This window comes from Mirounga leonina, unplaced genomic scaffold, assembly GCF_011800145.1.
Source record: "Mirounga leonina isolate KUSES-001 unplaced genomic scaffold, KU_Mleo_1.0 Mir_115, whole genome shotgun sequence".
Taxonomy (NCBI): domain Eukaryota; kingdom Metazoa; phylum Chordata; class Mammalia; order Carnivora; family Phocidae; genus Mirounga; species Mirounga leonina.
In genome coordinates, this window is record NW_023270268.1 from 11,614,427 (window position 1) to 11,631,487 (window position 17,061).

At 39.7% G+C, this 17,061-nt stretch overlaps 1 protein-coding gene across 1 annotated transcript in view; it reads left to right on the forward strand.

Moving 5' to 3' along the window:
• Positions 1 to 17,061, forward strand: part of OSBPL10 (oxysterol binding protein like 10) — a 315,494-nt gene that overhangs the window by 153,599 nt on the left and 144,834 nt on the right. Inside the window, exon 4 of the mRNA XM_034993257.1 lies at positions 10,925 to 11,116. Within this exon, the coding sequence (XP_034849148.1) occupies positions 10,925 to 11,116 (192 nt within the window). The remainder of the gene's footprint in view (positions 1 to 10,924; positions 11,117 to 17,061) is intronic.

Below are 17,061 nucleotides of genomic sequence, written 5' to 3' on the forward strand. Positions count from 1 at the left end.
TAGTTCACATTTAAATGATACTATAAATATACTTACAGTTAAAATTATTGCCAGCATTATTGGATTATGGCAAACTTATCAGTTCAAACAAGGCCTTTTATTTAAAAAAAAAACAAACTTTTTAAGAACTCTTAAAATTGTTTTTCTTCCTTTTCCCCCCCCTGCTCCCATCCCCCTCGTCTTTGTTAGCATCAATTCCTTGGGTCTGCATGGGTCTTTGCCTATATATGTGTTTTAAATCTGTATCAGTTGTGTCGTCCTGCAGATCTCGTCCTTTTTAAACTATCGATGTTGCTGTACGTATCTCTATGTCATTACTTCTAACCGATGCATGTATATTTATTGTATGTACAGTCTATATTTAACTTATATGAACTCTTACTAATGTACACCTACATTGCCTCAAACTCCCCACCCTCGTGAACAGTGAACATCCTTGAATATATCCTTGTGTATACCTGTGAGTGTGAGCATGTTTGTTGTGTACCTGCCCAGTAGAAAGCTTCAGGATCGTAGGAACGTGCATATATTTTCATTAAATTCTTTTATATTGCTACCAAGATGGCTGCACCAGTCTGCTTTCCCATTAGAATGCAAGAGGTTCCAGTATCTTTATATCCTTGCCATTCTTTGGTGGTGTTTTACTCTTGAATTTTGGTAAATCTGGTGGGGATAAAATCTAGTTATTTTAATTTGTATTTCTCTGGTTACCTTGATATTCTCGTTAGCCGTTCATCTTTTTTTTTTTTTTTTTTTTTTTCTGTATTGCCTATACTTATCCTTTGTCCATTTTTTAGAGTGTTTTCTGGTTTTTATTTGTAGGGACTCCTTTTATATTCTAGATAGTAATCTGTCTTCTTCCAATCCCCACACATTTGTTAATTTTGTCTAAAATGGCCTTGTCAAAGAGAAACCCTTATAATGTAGTCAAATCCATCAAATGTTCAACTTGTGATATGTACTTTTGGTCTTATAAGAAAAGCTTTTGTACATTCAGAGTTACAGAGATACTCTCCTACATTTCCTTTCGTTAGTTTTGTAGTTCTACTTTTTGCATTTAGATTTTTACCTTTGTATATGCCATGAAGTTACAGAGTTGGCTATGTTTGCTTTCCCCTTATCATTTATTCCCTTTCCTGGTTTATTGTGCTGCTTCTGTAATATGCCAACTTTCATATTTTTTTTATATATGCCCTCTTTTCCAGCTTTTAGTCTAGTTGCTTCTTCCTGCCTGAATGCCTTATAATCATTAATCATTGTGGCTTTGTTGTTCAATATTTGTATCTGGTAGGATGATTCTCCTTTGTCAGAATTAACTTGGCCCCTCACAAACCTTTATTCTTCCATTTATATATTAGAATAAACTTATTGATTTGCTCAAAAAAATCCTACTGGGATTTTTATTAGACTAATTATATAATAATTCGGGAGAACAGTCATCTTTACAATATTAAGTTGTCTTATTCATTAACCTGGTATGTGTTATCTGTTTTCCCAGTTCTTCACTGATTTTTTTCATATGTATTTCTTTTCTTATGTATTCCTTATTGGATTAATATCTGTACATTATAGTTTTTATTGCTATTGTGAATATCTTATTTTCTACTATATTTCCTAGTTATTATTGATATAGAAGAATGTTATGGACTTTTCCAAGTTCATCTAACAACTCTGCTGGAGTTTTCTGATCTTCTCTTTTGTAAAATCACATCTATAGCTAGTTACATTTTATTCCTTCCTTTCCTATCCTCCTACCTCTCCTTTTTTTTTCCCTTGTCCTGTTTTGTTGGCTAGTGCCTCCAGTACTATGTTAAATAGTGATGATATTGGAATTCTTATTTCTAAAACTAAAAGCAATGAAGCTAGACATCTGTACATTAGTATTATGGGTGTTCTACGTTTTTGGTGTATAACTAATTAAGTTAAGAAAACTTTTTAGTCTTTGTTCAGAAATTTTTTTTTAAATTTTTTAAAAAAGATTTTATTTATTTATTTGACAGAGAGAGACACAGCGAGAGAAGGAACACAGCAGGGGAAGTGGGAGAGGGAGAAGCAGGCTTCCCGCGGAGCAGGGAGCCTGATGCAGGGCTCGATCCCAGGACCCTGGGATCATGACCTGAGCCGAAGGCAGATGCTTAATGCCTGAGCCACCCAGGCGCCCCCAGAAAGTTTTTTTTTTAATTAACATGGCAATTTGGCATTAAAAAGTTTTGGTTTCTTGTTATTTGCAAACAACATATATAAAATAAAATTATCTCTTTGAGGATCTGTAATTCCAAGAGAATATAGTACACAATTATCCTGCTTTCAAAGGAGTGTTGTGCATGTATTTTTATGATGATAGGTGAGTGGGTTGAAGTGTTAGATAAGTAGAAATGTATAATGGAGATCTGCTTTCCTGCTATCAAATATATTAACGTCAAACTTTGTGTGAAGCACTATTTAAATAACTAGAACCTCGTGTAATTGAGAAAGGCCACCTGGAGAGGCTGAGACTTGAATCAGTCTTTTTTAGTTGAATTTTGAATGACGCTTGTAATGTTTTGGTTTTTTTTAAGATTTTATTATTTGACAGAGAGAGAGAGCATAAGCAGGGGGAGCGGCAGGCAGAGGGAGAAGCAGGCTTCCCACCAAGCAGGGAGCCCAATGCGGGGCTCCATCCCAGGACCCTGGGATCATGATCTAAGCTGAAGGCAGACGCTTAACCGACTGAGCCACCCAGGCACCCCTTGTAATGTTATCTTTTTAAGGCTGTTTTTAGATCTGTAAAAAGAAGACTAGACTGAGGGTTTTTTTCCTTTTCTAAAATTCTATAGTTTCACAGCATGAGAAAAGGTGAGAATTGGGCTTGGTCAGTAGAGAGAATTTTCATGTTTTCAGAAGAAAGCATCCAAAAGGAGTCTTGGTCCTTGAATGGCAAGCTCCCAAACAAAGGATGTAGAGGGTAGCTGAAAGGAAGGCCAATGTGTAGAAGGTTTTGAAGTTGCACATACCTACTTCTGGGTAGGTATCTGGAACATGGTGAGAGCTGGCGATGTGAGGGGGTGGGGAGAAGGGTGGAGTGTGGTAAGGGGCCAAGTGCATGAGACCTGGAAGCTTGATCTAGATGGAGGCTGGGCCAGAGCATGGTCAGAGATTCTGGAGTGGTTGGATTAGCTGTTAGAAAATTGCTTTGGGGGCTGAAAATGTTGAGAGACAAGGCAAACTTAAAAATGTCAAGTTTTCTTTTCCTCTACTTGCAGGAAATGGAAATACATGCATTTTCTTGCGCTGTTTTTCAAAGATCTGGCATTTGCAGTTATAATCACAGGTTCACGGAGGTATGATTAGAAGCAGGCTAGAGACTGCCTCTCTGGGGAAAACCATTCTTTTCCCTTTGCACACTGTGGCTCATGTTTGTGTGCTTTAAGAGAGGGTATTGGCATAAAGTTAGTGGGAAATGTTTATGATATATTAAGGATTTGCAGATGAAAATGGAAGAAATGGGGCACCTGGGTGTCTCAGTCTGTTAGGCATCTGCCTTCGGCTTGGGTCATGATCCCAGAGTCCTGGGATCAAGTCCTGCATTGGGCCCTCTGCTCAGCGGGGAATCTGCTTCTCCCTCTACCTTTCCCCGACCTTGCTCATGATCTCGCTCTATCTCTCTCAAATAAATAAATAAAATCTTAAGAAAAAAAAAAAAGAAAATGGAAGAAATTCCCTAGACTTCCCTAGACTTGGTAACTGAAGGTTTAAACTTTTATTTCTGCAAGAAGACAGGAATTTGGAAAAGTAGAGCAAGCGAAGTATAATTTTTGAAAAGTTAATCATGGGAATGAACTTGGAAAATAACCCAGTTTTAAAACCTTTTATTTCTACTTTGGACCTGTTGTAAACTTAGGATAACAGAATATTAAAAAACGAAATCAAAAGCAAAGCAAATGCAAAAGTTCATATACAGCTATTGAAGCAGGAGAGTGAGGTTCTTGTCTTACAGAGTCGAATGAATCTCACGGACAACGGAAAGTGAGTAAAACCATAGTGTTTCATTAAGTGAGGATACAGAAAAAGCTCTCAGGAGTGAGAGAGGTCCCGACAGGGTTGCCAGTGGGGGCCTTTAGGGTTGGTCTTTTATAGAAAGCTAACCAGGGAACTTAAGTCCTTTTAACATCTCTATTGATTAAGTGATAACACCTTTAATGGTTTACTTTTTAGGGTCCTGTAATTCTTTGTTGGTCACAAGTAGCTGTTATAACAAGACCCCACCTCTGACCCCTAGGACAGGATGGTCCATTTGTTCCCTTATCTCTGGTTTCCTTACACCTCCGCATTTTTGGATTTTTGTGAGCCTGATCCCGTAGACCCCTACCTATCTCTTTCTACCTAGCCCCGCCTGTCCCTTACTCATTATTAAGCAAAATAGTGGAGTAGATTAATTTAAAAAACACCATAAATTCTTGGTGTGGCTGGCTCAGTAAGTAGAGCAGGTGACTCTTGATCTTAGGGTCATGAGTTCAAGACCCATGTTGGATGTGGAGCCTACTTAAAAAAAAATAAATAACACCCTTCATTTTCACTGAGATATTGACTAACCGGAAAACGAAATTCTGAATAATTTTAAGGTCCTGAATTGTACTATTTTAAAAACTCTTAGGCTTTTCCTTTTTTGTTGATGGAAGTATGCTTACTTTTGGAAGAAAAGGAATAAATCACAATTCTTATGTTTAGCTTTCACATATTTAGAAAAATGGTACATTAATTTTTTTCTTTTTTGGAGGAAGAGAGAGGAATGTAATGAAAGGCTTTAGTTGGTTGAATTTGTTTTTCAAAATATGCAACCAGGGTGCCTGGGTGGTGTAGTTGGTTGAGTATCCAACTCTTGGTTTTGGCTTGGTTATGATCTCTCAGGGTCATGGGATTGAGCACTCAGCCTAGAGTCCACTTGAGATTCTCTCTCCCTCTCCCTCTGCTCCTCCCTCTGCAGGTGCTTTCTCTCTGAAAGAAAAACAAAACAAAACAAAAAAATGCTGGGCGCTTGGGTGGCTCAGTAAGTTAAGCATCTGCTTTTGGCTCAGGTCATGATCCCAGGGTCCTGGGATCAAGCCCCGCATCTGTTCCCCGCTCAGCGGAGAACCTTCTTCTCCCTCTCCCTCTGCCCCTCCCCCTGCTTGTGCTCTCTCTGTCTCTCTCTCAAATAAATAAATAAAATCTTTAAAAAAAAATGCAACCAGACTAGTTTGGTTTTTTGTCTCCCTTGGGCTATTTATTCTGAAATATGGTGTCTTTTTTCCCCTTCACTATGAAGGAATTCAAAGTGAGGAAAATAGGCTCCAAATTAAATGTCATTTGAATGCTGTTATAATTAATTGACTCTCAGCGATTTTTTTTTCCATCAGAAAAATTTTCTATAGAAGTGGTTGCCACAAATGTATATATAAGCTATTTCCCCCCTTATTCCTTTAAAAGCTTTTAAATTTCAGCTTCAGCAAGCCTAATTATCAACTTCTGATATATGTTTTTAGGGGGTTTTAGGACCAGCAGGTGATCTTTACAATGTGAGGTTCTGTTTTATTCCAAAATATTAGTGGAAAATCGCCTATTACTTATTTAAACTAATTCTTTACTTTTAGTACCCATGTAGCATTGGCATTATCTACAGACATGTTAAGTTCTATAATAGATGTATTTTTTAAAATGTGAAATCATATTTTAAGTGTATTTTTCTCTGAAGCATACTGGTTTTTTTTTTTAGTAATTAGGATGATTACTCTTTATTTTTTTAATTTTTTTTATTAAATTTAAGGAAGTGGTAAAACTGTGTCTGTTTAAGGCAGTGTTGATGAAAACAGTCTTTAAGTCCATATATTTGACTCTGGGACCACTTAACAATCCTTCATCTATATTGGTGCCTGAAGGCCTAATTTTAATTTACAAATGATAATGGTGACACTTCATGCTAAGTACATGACCTGTGCCCTACTTACCTCTTCTCCTTTCATTCTCCAACCATCCAGTGAGGTAGGTAATAGTAAAATTTTAGAAGTGGAAAAAAAAAAATAGAATTCCAGAAGTGAGAACCCCATGCCACTTTACTAGGCCACCCAGCTCATGAATGCTAGAGCTCATACCTGAACCCAGGCCATGGACTCTTAAGCACTCCCTGCCCACAGCCTCTGGATAGTCCAGTGATTCTGCTGTAAGCTTCCCAGACTGGACCGTATCTCTCGGCTCCTTGCTTGATTTCCCTGCCTGGATGTATTCTTTCAGGTGCATTCTCCCTCTTTTCAGTCATGCCTCTCCTTCATGCCCGTTTTAGCCAGTAAGTACAGAGTATGTGTACGTGTCTTCCTTGCAAACTTGGGACATTTCAGGGATCTGGGGAAGTAAGTAGGAGAAACCAAGAGGTTGTAAATACCAAGAAACCCTACCGCATGTTGAATGTCTGGGCAGGGTCTGAGCATCAGCACTCTGTCTCACCTGGGACCCCTTTCTCTTCTTTGTCAGGCCGGCGCTGTTTGGTAGAGGGGACACAAGGGCTGATTCTCTTAGGTAAAGGGTGAATCTTATTCCCGGAGAGAAACAGTTACTCTTGACTCCGAGTTTTTCACAGATGGCGCACTTGACATTTCTAGTTACCCTCCCTGACGTAAATATTTGGAGTAAAAACCTGCCCTGTTGTTCCTCAAACTCTGGATAATGTTTTGTTATAAAATAGTAGCGGGGATGAGTGGTGTGATAGCTAAACACAATTTAAAAAACACAACCTGGGAATTTTAGACAGGCCGCCTGCGGAAAGAGAGCCTTCTCGTTCCTAGTGGTTGTAGTTTGCTGGCTGGTCTCCCTTTTTCTCTCCTGGAGCCTGATGACCTACGGAGTGTACCAAGAGTGAGGCTTTTTGTTCATATTTACCCTGAGAGGAGGCACTGGTGTGAATTAAGCCGTGAGAGTCCCGTAGTTAATGGGAAATTAAAGGTTCTCAACTCAAATTTACTGCTTGTGAATTCAAGTGACAGCCATTAAGTAATAATCATGAGGTTAGACACTCACAGTGGAATAATTGGGCTCCTGGGCGAGTTTTCTTGATTTATTACCATTTACAGTGGTAGTGCTCCAAGCTAAGGTGCCTCTTCGCCAGAGTTGTCTTCCTCTCTGATTTCAAATGCGTTCTCATTCTACTCAGCATCTAGAATTGTTTTCTCCCCCTATAATCTTGCAATGTAATGGCTGACCATATAGGCTCTCCAGTAAGTATTTAATTATATTTTGGACTTCATCACCACTTTGATCCTGTAAAAATAAATGAATAAATAAATAAATGAGGAGGAGGTCAGTCACTGCTTATGATTTTGAACTAAGTGACTTCTTAACATTTGAAAAATCAATAAGGCCTTCATCGATCAAGTTTTAAGTGATAGAGGGAAAGAAACAAACTTTGGCCACACAGTTTCCTACTGTGCTAAGCGTTTTATGTGCACGATCTAATTTAATCTTCATGATGGCTTTTAAGGGTCAATATTATTATTCCTTTTTTAAAGATTAGGTAATTGATGCTTAATAAGAAAGCTTAAATAACTCAAATGAAGTCAGCACAGCTAGAACCTGGTACAGCTGGGGGAGGGAACCTTGGCTGTGTGTCTTAAAAGCCCAGTGAAAAAGCTGCCTTTTCTTGGGTTGGAATAAGCCTCCCAAACAATCAAAATGTTTTTCAGTAGACTCTTAATGCTTAGGCAAATTCACTGTCATTAAAGGATTAAAGAAATAGCTTCTTTCATCCTCCACACTCCAAGTGAAAACATTGAAGCAGAAAGTAGATGTATTTCATTGTGATCAAGGTATATGCAATTCTTAGACGAAAAATTCTCCAGTTGCCTATATATAAGGTTATTTAAAAGCAACACACTGCTTTCAGGCTTTGTCTTCCTATTAATTATCTCGGAAGTTCAATCCAGAGAACGCTTACAGGCTCCTCTGATGTTGTAGGGCAATAGAATGTTCTGACTTCTACCCTGCCTCACACCCCACTCCCAACCCCTCCGAGCCTTGACAATTACAGATCGTTAACATTTAACAGCTTTGAGAGCTGTTGACTGTTACCGGAGGCCTGAGGCTAAGACCACTTTGAAGGTGCTGACTGTCGGGGTTGATTTGTACTCGGCTGCCTATCTCTGTATCTCCCCCAGTCCTGCGCAGGCTTCAGGTCCTTCACTCTCAGAGCAGCCTGCAGTGATGAGGTCAGCTCTAGCAGATCTTGCTCTTCCTCACTTCTTTGGCATTTTCTGGCTGTATTGCCAAATTAACACCTTGCTCTGCACTTTCTTACTCCATGTGTATGCGCGTGCATATATGTGTTTCTGTCTGTGTGTATCTTCTATCCTCAGCAATATTATAAGCATCTATGCTGAAAGACTGTCTTGTACTTCTCCTGTTTCTCCTTGAGACCATACAGTACATATTCTCCTTGGCACGCAGTAGGTGTTCAGTAAATATTTGATCCCTGAAATTCAGAAGGTGGCCTGAGTCAACATATCCTGTAACTGCCTTCTCCCAAGCTGGAGTGAAGGACAGGAACATTTAGAATGGAAATTTTATGTAGAATTGAACAAATTTTGGCTAAGTGATACGTTCACATGGTTCAAAATGAAAGAACATAAAAAACCCTTTGGGCAAACCCCCCCCCCCCCAAAAAACCAAAAAACTCCCTTCCTCTCTGTTCCTCTTTTATTCTCTGCTTCTTCACAAGTTAAGTAGCCACTTTTTTAGTTTTGTGGGTCTTCTTCTGGAATATTTTTCTGGTTTAAACAAATAATTTTAGGGGTGCCTCGGTGGCACGGTTGGTTAGGCATCTGCCTTTGGCTCAGGTCATGATCTCAGGGACCTGAATTGAGCCCTACGTCAGTCTCCCTGCTCAGTGGAGAGTCTGCTTCTCCCTCTCCCTCTGCCACTCCTCCCCACTCGTGCTCTCTCTCAAATAAATAAATTAAAAATCTTTAAAAAAGAAACAAATAATTGTGAGTGACTAACAATGAAAATACTCATTTTTCACATTTTGATGCAGAACTTTGCATACTATGTGACAGTTCTGCACCTTGCTTTCTTTTCACTTCTCTAGAGATTTTTTTTTACAGAGCAACTCATAGAGCCCTTTCTCGTTATTCTTACACAGCTTTAGTGGTGTTAGGTTACATGGGTGTACCATTATTTACTGATGGGCCTTTGGGTTGTTTCCCATCTTCTGCCATTTAACATCCTTCTTCGGTGGCTCGTGGTGGGTACCTCTGCCATTTTTCCCTGGGAGCAGGTGTACTGGAGGATATATTCCCAAGCAGGACATTGTGGGTCACAAGAAAGTGCCTTTGTAACTGCAACACGCACTGCCAGATTGCCCTCCTTGGCGGGGGGGGGGGGGGGTTGTCACCTTACACTGCCACAAACCTATTCCTCTGTGATCCTGTCAACAGATAGTGTACTCAGACTTTTGGCTTTTTGTCAATCTGATGGGCCACAGATGGTATCTAAATGTGGCTTGAATTTACATTTAATGAAGACAGTTGAATGTGTTTTCATATGGTTTAAGGACTTCATCTGTTTTTGTGAATGATCAGTGTTCCTGTCTTGCCCCATTTTAATAGTTTGCTGTTTCTTGTTAATCCCTAGGATTTCCATTCCTAATTATGAATAACGTACATTTCCATGACAACAATACTACAATTTTCGGAGTTACAGTAAGATAAATAGAATTACATCTGTAATTAATATGAATGCCAACATTTCAAGCATGATGAGCCTTTTGAAACAAGTTGAAAATATTTTTCCTAATTTATTGTTTGGCTTTGTTGGTGGTGGAAGTGGGTTTTTTTTTTTTTAAGTTTGTTTATTTATTTATTTGTTTATTTATTTATTTATTTATTTTTAGTAATCTCTACACCCAACATGGGGCTTGAACCCATGACCCCAAGATCAAGAGTCACATACTCCTCCATCTGAGCCAGCCGGGCACCCCTGTGGTAGTGGGTTTTTAAAGTTTTTTCCTGTGCAGAAGTTTTAAATTTTTAGGTAATCAAATTTGTGGAGCTTTTCTTTTATGGCTTTTGGATTTTGAGGTGTTGGGCTTTCCCTACCCCAAGGCTACATGTTTTCTTGTGCTTTTTTTTTTCTTACTATCTTTGATCGATTTGGGGTCTATGATCTGTGAGATGAATCCAACTTTGTTTTCCAGATGGCTGCCCAGTCATCCCAACACCAGTTACTGAAAAAATTCATCTGAACTAGGTTAAAATGCCATCTTTATCCTATACTAAATTGTTACTGGGATTATATATTCTTCTAGGATGAAATACGAGCAGTACACTAACAAATGGGGATTAATTGGTTGGTAACTGAGGACTTTCAGTTATGCAGCGGACATTTATTAAGTACCTAATAAACTAGACAATCATGATGTGCCAGGTCTTAGGGATATAAAGATGAGTTCGGAAAAATCTCTTAGGAAGGTAAGCTGTACAACGAATATAATCTCGCTGTAGTGGAATAGGAGCAGCAGGGAGGCTGAGGCAGACAGGGAGATGATTCACACATCAGGAAACTGAACTGAGTCTTAAGACTCAGCTGAAGTTTGCCAGCGTGAGGGGAAGAACATTCTAGGTAGAGGAGCTAATTTATGCAGAGGCACAGATCCGTAAGAGTCTGTGGCATTTGGGGGGACTCAGTAGCCTCTCATGGCTAATAGAGTAGGGCAGGAAACACAGAGCATAGTTAACGGACATTGTCTCTTAAGTGAGTGTGGGATTTGGGCCATGTAGTGTTTCTGTACCTCCCCCATCCCTTCATCCCTCTAAATAGACAAAGGGGAAAGATTAAGCGAAGGGGTCCCAAATAAATGGAAGCCAACCCTTAGCTGTGTTCTGCAGGTCGGTTGCTGAGTTTTGACACCTGTTGCTTATTCTAGACGACTCCAAGTTCCCGAAGCCGCAGTCTCACTTTGCTCCCCCATGGAACGCCCAATCCTGCGTCTCCCTGTAGCCAGAGACACCTCGGCACGGGGGCCCCCGGTGTTGTCACAATCACGCATCACAAGTCGCCTGCAGCTGCCCGAAGAGCCAAGAGTCAGTATCCCGGCCAGCTTCACGAAGTCAGAGAGGTAGGCTTTGCTCTCCTACTAGGTTGAGTGGTCCCTGGGCGCTGAGGGCTGCTACCACTGTGCTGCCAACTTCCCTTCCCTTGTACCATCTTGATTAAGAAGAGAGATGGCCAGCAGCCAGCCTCCCAGCCATGACAGTGTTGCCTCCTGGTTACAGAAAAAATAATTTGTTTCTGTGTGAGGTGAGGTGAAGGGAGGCATTGAGGAGACCTGTGAGAGCTTAGAAAACAGGGAAATCCAGCCTACAGACACATGGGTGCAAGTAGAGGTAGAGTCATTCGGTCTCCATGGTCATGGCAAAGAATAGACAGTACATGGTCATGGGTAGCCAGGAAATAATTGAGGTGGTTTGGAAACTCAGGACGTGTGAGACCTTTTTCTGCCTTGCCTCACTCATGAGGTGCCTCCCTTGGTCTTCCCATCACAGAGCACTCTCAGCAGAGTGCTGGGGAGTGAAGGAGCACTGTCCTTCGAGTCAGAAGACTCTGTTCTTTGGAAGCAAGTCTTTCCAAGCTTTGAATCGGAGGAGTTTCTGCATCTGTAGACTGGAAATAACCCAGGCCCTCCCCTCCTCTCAAGGGAGATTTGAGGCTCATTGTCATTGTGCACTTGAAAGCCTTTCAGCTGTGAGTGCCTTATGAACCTATGTAGGACTATGCTTTGTTTTTACTTTTGACCCACTGGGAAGTCATCAGTTTGGGAATCCCACTTCCTTCGTGTTCATATCATCTTTTGCAACTGTAACTGGGAATGGACTCTATGAAATAAATGATAGTGGTCTTGGGTGCCTACCTTGTGTTGAGGCCTTTGGCCCTGCAGCTGGCTTGAGGGTGGACCAGCCCATCCTCTGAGGGAAGCAGCGGGGCCCTGGCTCGTGGTGAGCAGCACAATGGACCTCCTAGCGTAGGGTCTTGTTGCTCAAGTCAGCACGCATCTTGTTTTGTTTTCTGAATGTCACGAGCCAAGTAGTGCTGGGTCAGCCTGCTATCTTGGTCTGACTCTGGCCCAGGACTGAAAATCTGAAATCTTCTGAATCAAATCTGTAGATGCATATGAAAGACCTATTTTTCCTGATAGATTTACACATGCCTGTACTCTGTCTTGCCTAATAAAGAGAAGATACAGAGTCAAATGCTGCCTTTGATATAGTCACCCTGATTTTTTTTTTTTTTAATGGTGTTTCGCTCTGAGCTTAACTTTGACACACTGGATGATATGAGGAATGGTTGTGCACTTGTATATATTTTTCAGTTTTCATAGCATCGTAAAAAAAACTGTATTAGAGAAACACTTTGTACCCAAAGTAGAACAGAATAATGGTACCCATCACCCAGTAACAGCAATTCCAACTTTCTCTTGTTCTTGTTCATCTGTTTTCCCTCTACCACTTTTTTTTTTTTTTTTCTGGAGTATTTCAAGGAAATCATAAATATATCATTTTATCATTGCCAGTAAATGCTTTCATATTTATCTAACAAATAAGGACTTAAAAAAAACCCAACAACTTGACCACAACACTATCATAGTCGCTTTTATGTAAACCTCACTGCAGATACTTTTGCAAGTATGTTAGAGATGACCACCTTAAAAAGAAGAAAAAAAGAAAAAAGGCAGGTTGAAAGTTCATGGTATTTTGAGAATTCTCTTCTATGATAATGAATCTCTGATAGACTTACTCTCACAAGTGGTGCTAGGAAGCCTGGAGTATATGAAAAAAAGTGGAGGTGCTTGCATTGAATGAGCTGTGGCCTCAATAAAAGTTGAGGTGACTTAGCTTAATTTTCAGTAGCACATGATGCAATTTAATGCCCAGATCTTTTCTTCCTCCATTTTTAAGAAGTTTTTAAAATAGAAGTATGTTCTTGAAGCATATGCATATAAAAATAATTATGTAAAGTATATAATGAAGTACATATTGCATAAGAAGTCAAAAGAAGAAAATCAGAAGTACCCATAATCCTACCTCCTTTCAGATAACAATATGTAAGCTTTCAGTGAATTGACTTCTGGGTTATTTTTTGTGTATGTCACATGTATAGATAAGTAAAACTTACATAGTATGATCTAAATTTTGTCAACAATTACATAAATGCTCTTTTTTCTTTATCCTCTTGTTTTCTCTCCATTTTCCACCCATGAGGGGCAATTATTTGAAATTTCCCTGAGAAATTTCATTATATGGAAAATAGGTAAGAAGCCTCCATAGGTATATAGTGATTTGATTTTTATATTCCTGGGCAATTGTTTATTTCTTCAGGCTGTTGCTTTTGTCTACTGATAATCTTTCTTGCTGTAATCTAATTTTAAGTGAGCTTGTTTAGACGTAAGTATCAACATTGACAGTTGAGAGAATTGTGGGGTGCTGAACACCTCTGAGGGAAGAGTTAAAAGTTCAGATTCTCAGATATCCTGTCCAGCTTCACTCCTGATTGGAGAATGCTAGCTGTTTGATGACATCTGTCATTTTATGATGGGGGCAGATCCACCTTGGGAACAATCTGAGAAAATTTCACTCATACCAGGAAGTTCTGCAGTTTTAAAAGTATATTAATTTCAGAGTATAAAGGCCTTGGCTTTGGATTCCACTGTATTTATCTATAAAATAACTAGAGGAAAATGGAATAGCATTTTAACCCAGCTGTATAGGGAAGATAAACTTAGGACCACTGAAGCAATGAGGAAAATTGTTATACACAAGACAGATGTACCTGAATATCTGAAGGGGGGGGGGAAAAAAAAGAAAAATAGCCCGGCCAGAGGCAATAGAACAAATATTAAATGAAATTCCATAGCGTGGGTGAAGATAATGGGACAGCTTTAAAGATTAAATGGTTATCACCCAAAATATAAAGAATTGAGATCTCAAAGGTCAGTACCCAAAGTCCTCACTAGAAGTGGTTAGGAGAGATGAATATAGGGAATTTGAAACAACAGGCCTATCCTTGTTAGCAATTCAAGAAATGAAAATTAGGGCAACTTTCTCTATCACATTATCAGAAATAATTATGGCCCATTATAGGAGGGTGTTAAGAAATACTGGTCTTGCTGCATATTGTCTTTTTGCTACAGCCTGGTGATCTATAATAAGAATTAAACACAAAGCTGTTCATTGCCATTTACCCATAAATTCCCTGTTGAGAACTATATTCTGAGGAACTAGTCCGTGGAATTGGGGTTGGAGGAAGACAGTTAATTTGGGTAAAGCTATTCATACTAATAAAGCAATAGATTCAACACAAAACATCACAGAAATAACTAAACAAACAATAATTCACATCAGATACTGAATTACTGTGTAGCAGCTTAAGATAAAAGTCATGTGTAAGAGGGGCGCCTGGCTGGCTCAGTCGGTAGAGCATGTGACTCTTGATCTGGGTCCTGAGTTCAAGCCCCACATTGGGTGTGGAGCAAAAAAAAGTCACATGTCAGCATTATGACTACATGAATTGTGTGGGAAATAAGAAAATCAGGATACGGAATAATATGTGCACATTGGACCCTATGTCCCTCTTAATAAAGTCCAGGAATTGTTTAAAACTTGGTGGTTCCAGAATTTTGGATTTTACTTGCAAACTAAAATTTAGAAGTAGAATTTTGGGAGCAGCATGATGTTGCAACTATTAAAATTTGACCAGCAAGGGCATTTTGAAAGCATAGTGACAGTCTGTGGTTACTACCATCTCAGAAAAGCACATTTAATGCACCCCTCCCCTGCCACCTCCAAGGCATATAATCTCTGAATAAAGAGCCACTCATTGCACTGAATAAATTTAGTTTTATGAAAAACATACTAAATTTTCCCTGTTATTAATATTTTATCTTGAATTGGAAGAGTATTCATCATGGATTGATTCTAGCCTGTGAATCTGTGTTTTTTAAACCATTGATCACCACTGACTTTTTTTTTTTTTTGTCCTATCACCATCTTACTCCTTGCTGTCCAGCGAATAAAGATTGTACTCTTCAGCATGGCAAGCGAGGCCTTCCATAGTCTGTCCATCTCTATGACCTGTCCTCAGCATGCCTGCTCATCCCCACCATGTACTTACTGCCTCCCTCTGTTGGGAGGTATGTTGCCCAAGTAGAACTTTCTGCCATGATGGAAATACTCTGTCCCGTGCGTTCTTCTCTAGGGGAGTCACCACTTACACGGGGCTAATGAGCTCTTGAAATGTGCTAATCTGAACTGTACATCTAGATGTACTGTGAATGTAAAATGCACACTAGATTTCAAAGTAGTACCAAAAAAGGTAAAATATTTCATTAGTGATGTTTTAGTACTCCTTGCTTGTAGAAATGAAAATATTTTCTAGGTTCGGTGAAATTAAATATACTAAAATTCACTTTACCTGATTCTTTTTTTTTTTTTTAACCCTTTTAAGTGTGCCTGCTAGAAAATTTAAAATTACGTGCCTCCCATTAGCGGCTAGAGCTATATTTCTTAGATATCTAACACTGCCTTTGGTTGCGAGCTTGCTCACTCCGTCCCTCCTCCACCTATTCCACAAGTTCTGAGCACCTACTATGTGTCAGACTGGATTTTCTTTTAAAGATTTTTTTATTTATTTGAGAGAGAGAGAGAGCGCATGTGTGTGCATGAGCGCAAGTGAGGAGGGGGGAGGGACAGAGGGAGAAGCAGACTCCCCACTGAGTGCAGAGCCCAACAGTGGGGCTCCATCCCACTGTTCACGACCTGAGCTGAAGTCAGACACTTCACCGACTGCACCACCCAGGCACCCAGACTGGATTTTTATGCGAAAAGCCATGTCCTTTTCATCTTGGCTGCTTCTAGCCCTAGCGCAACTGGTGGGCACGTTGGCTGGACAAATTGATTTGAGGACCCGTTTTCTAGCAGTTAGAGTGGTTTAGAAACAGAATGTGGAGGCATTCATGGATTGCTTGCTACCCATACACACTGGATAGTGACTGGTCAAGGACTGAGTCAGGTAGTCACAGGGTTTCCTCTGACAATGAGAGCACTGGCTGGGGGTATTCCTGTCTGGCTGGGTAACGGGAAGATGATGACGGTGCGAGCCTCCAAATGCGCCACTGGAATTGCTTTATAAATAGGTTCTAAAATATTTTTAAAAATCAGTTTGAGCCCTCAGATGTTTAAGAATATGATGACTGAAATTATGGCACTTACTTGTATTAACTTGAACGCAAGTGACATTATAGTGTTTTGGGTTTTAACGTGGCTTATGTTTATTTAAATGGGCACAAGTTCAATTGGTACAAGCACAATGTGATTTTTATACAATTCTTGTTTGCTGGGTGCTTTCTGAAGAATACATGTTTGTAGTAGTCTATGTGTATGCGTACACACCTGCTTACACCCATGAATTGAGTAGAAGAATATAAAGTAGGGAAGTCAAGATGTTTCTTCTTAATTCATTGCCGTTTCCCAAAAGTGACCCCCGAAGAAATGATCGGTGTGTCTGCAAGCATGAGAGCCTGTGTATGTTTGTGTACGTGCACGGATTTGTGTGTATGTGTGGGACTATGTGTGGTGGCCATGGGTCTTATTTTAACTGTTTTCTTCCTTGGATTAGAGTTGAAAATTCTCTAAAGAGAGTTCCCACTAAAAAAGTTCTCTGAATCCAAATATGGTATAGGCTTGGACATAACAAATATTTGAGAAACAGAATAAACTTGGTAGAGCCCAGGTTCTTGTGTCTTTGACCAAATAATGTTTTCATTTGTGACATTCGAGACTTAAAAAAAAAAAAAAAACCCAACAGTTAATTAAACTGGGAGACTGTCTGGATTCTGTAGCTTGATAGGGGAAAAGGTCATTCATGCTGTTGAATTGTAATGGGTATGTGCGAGGCATAAATTTAGTTTTAATTAAGCTTTCAATGGTAATTTATTGACATGTAGGAATTATCCTTCCCTTATACTATTGTTAGCTTGCACCAGGCACATATCCTTTTGAAGAGAGAGCT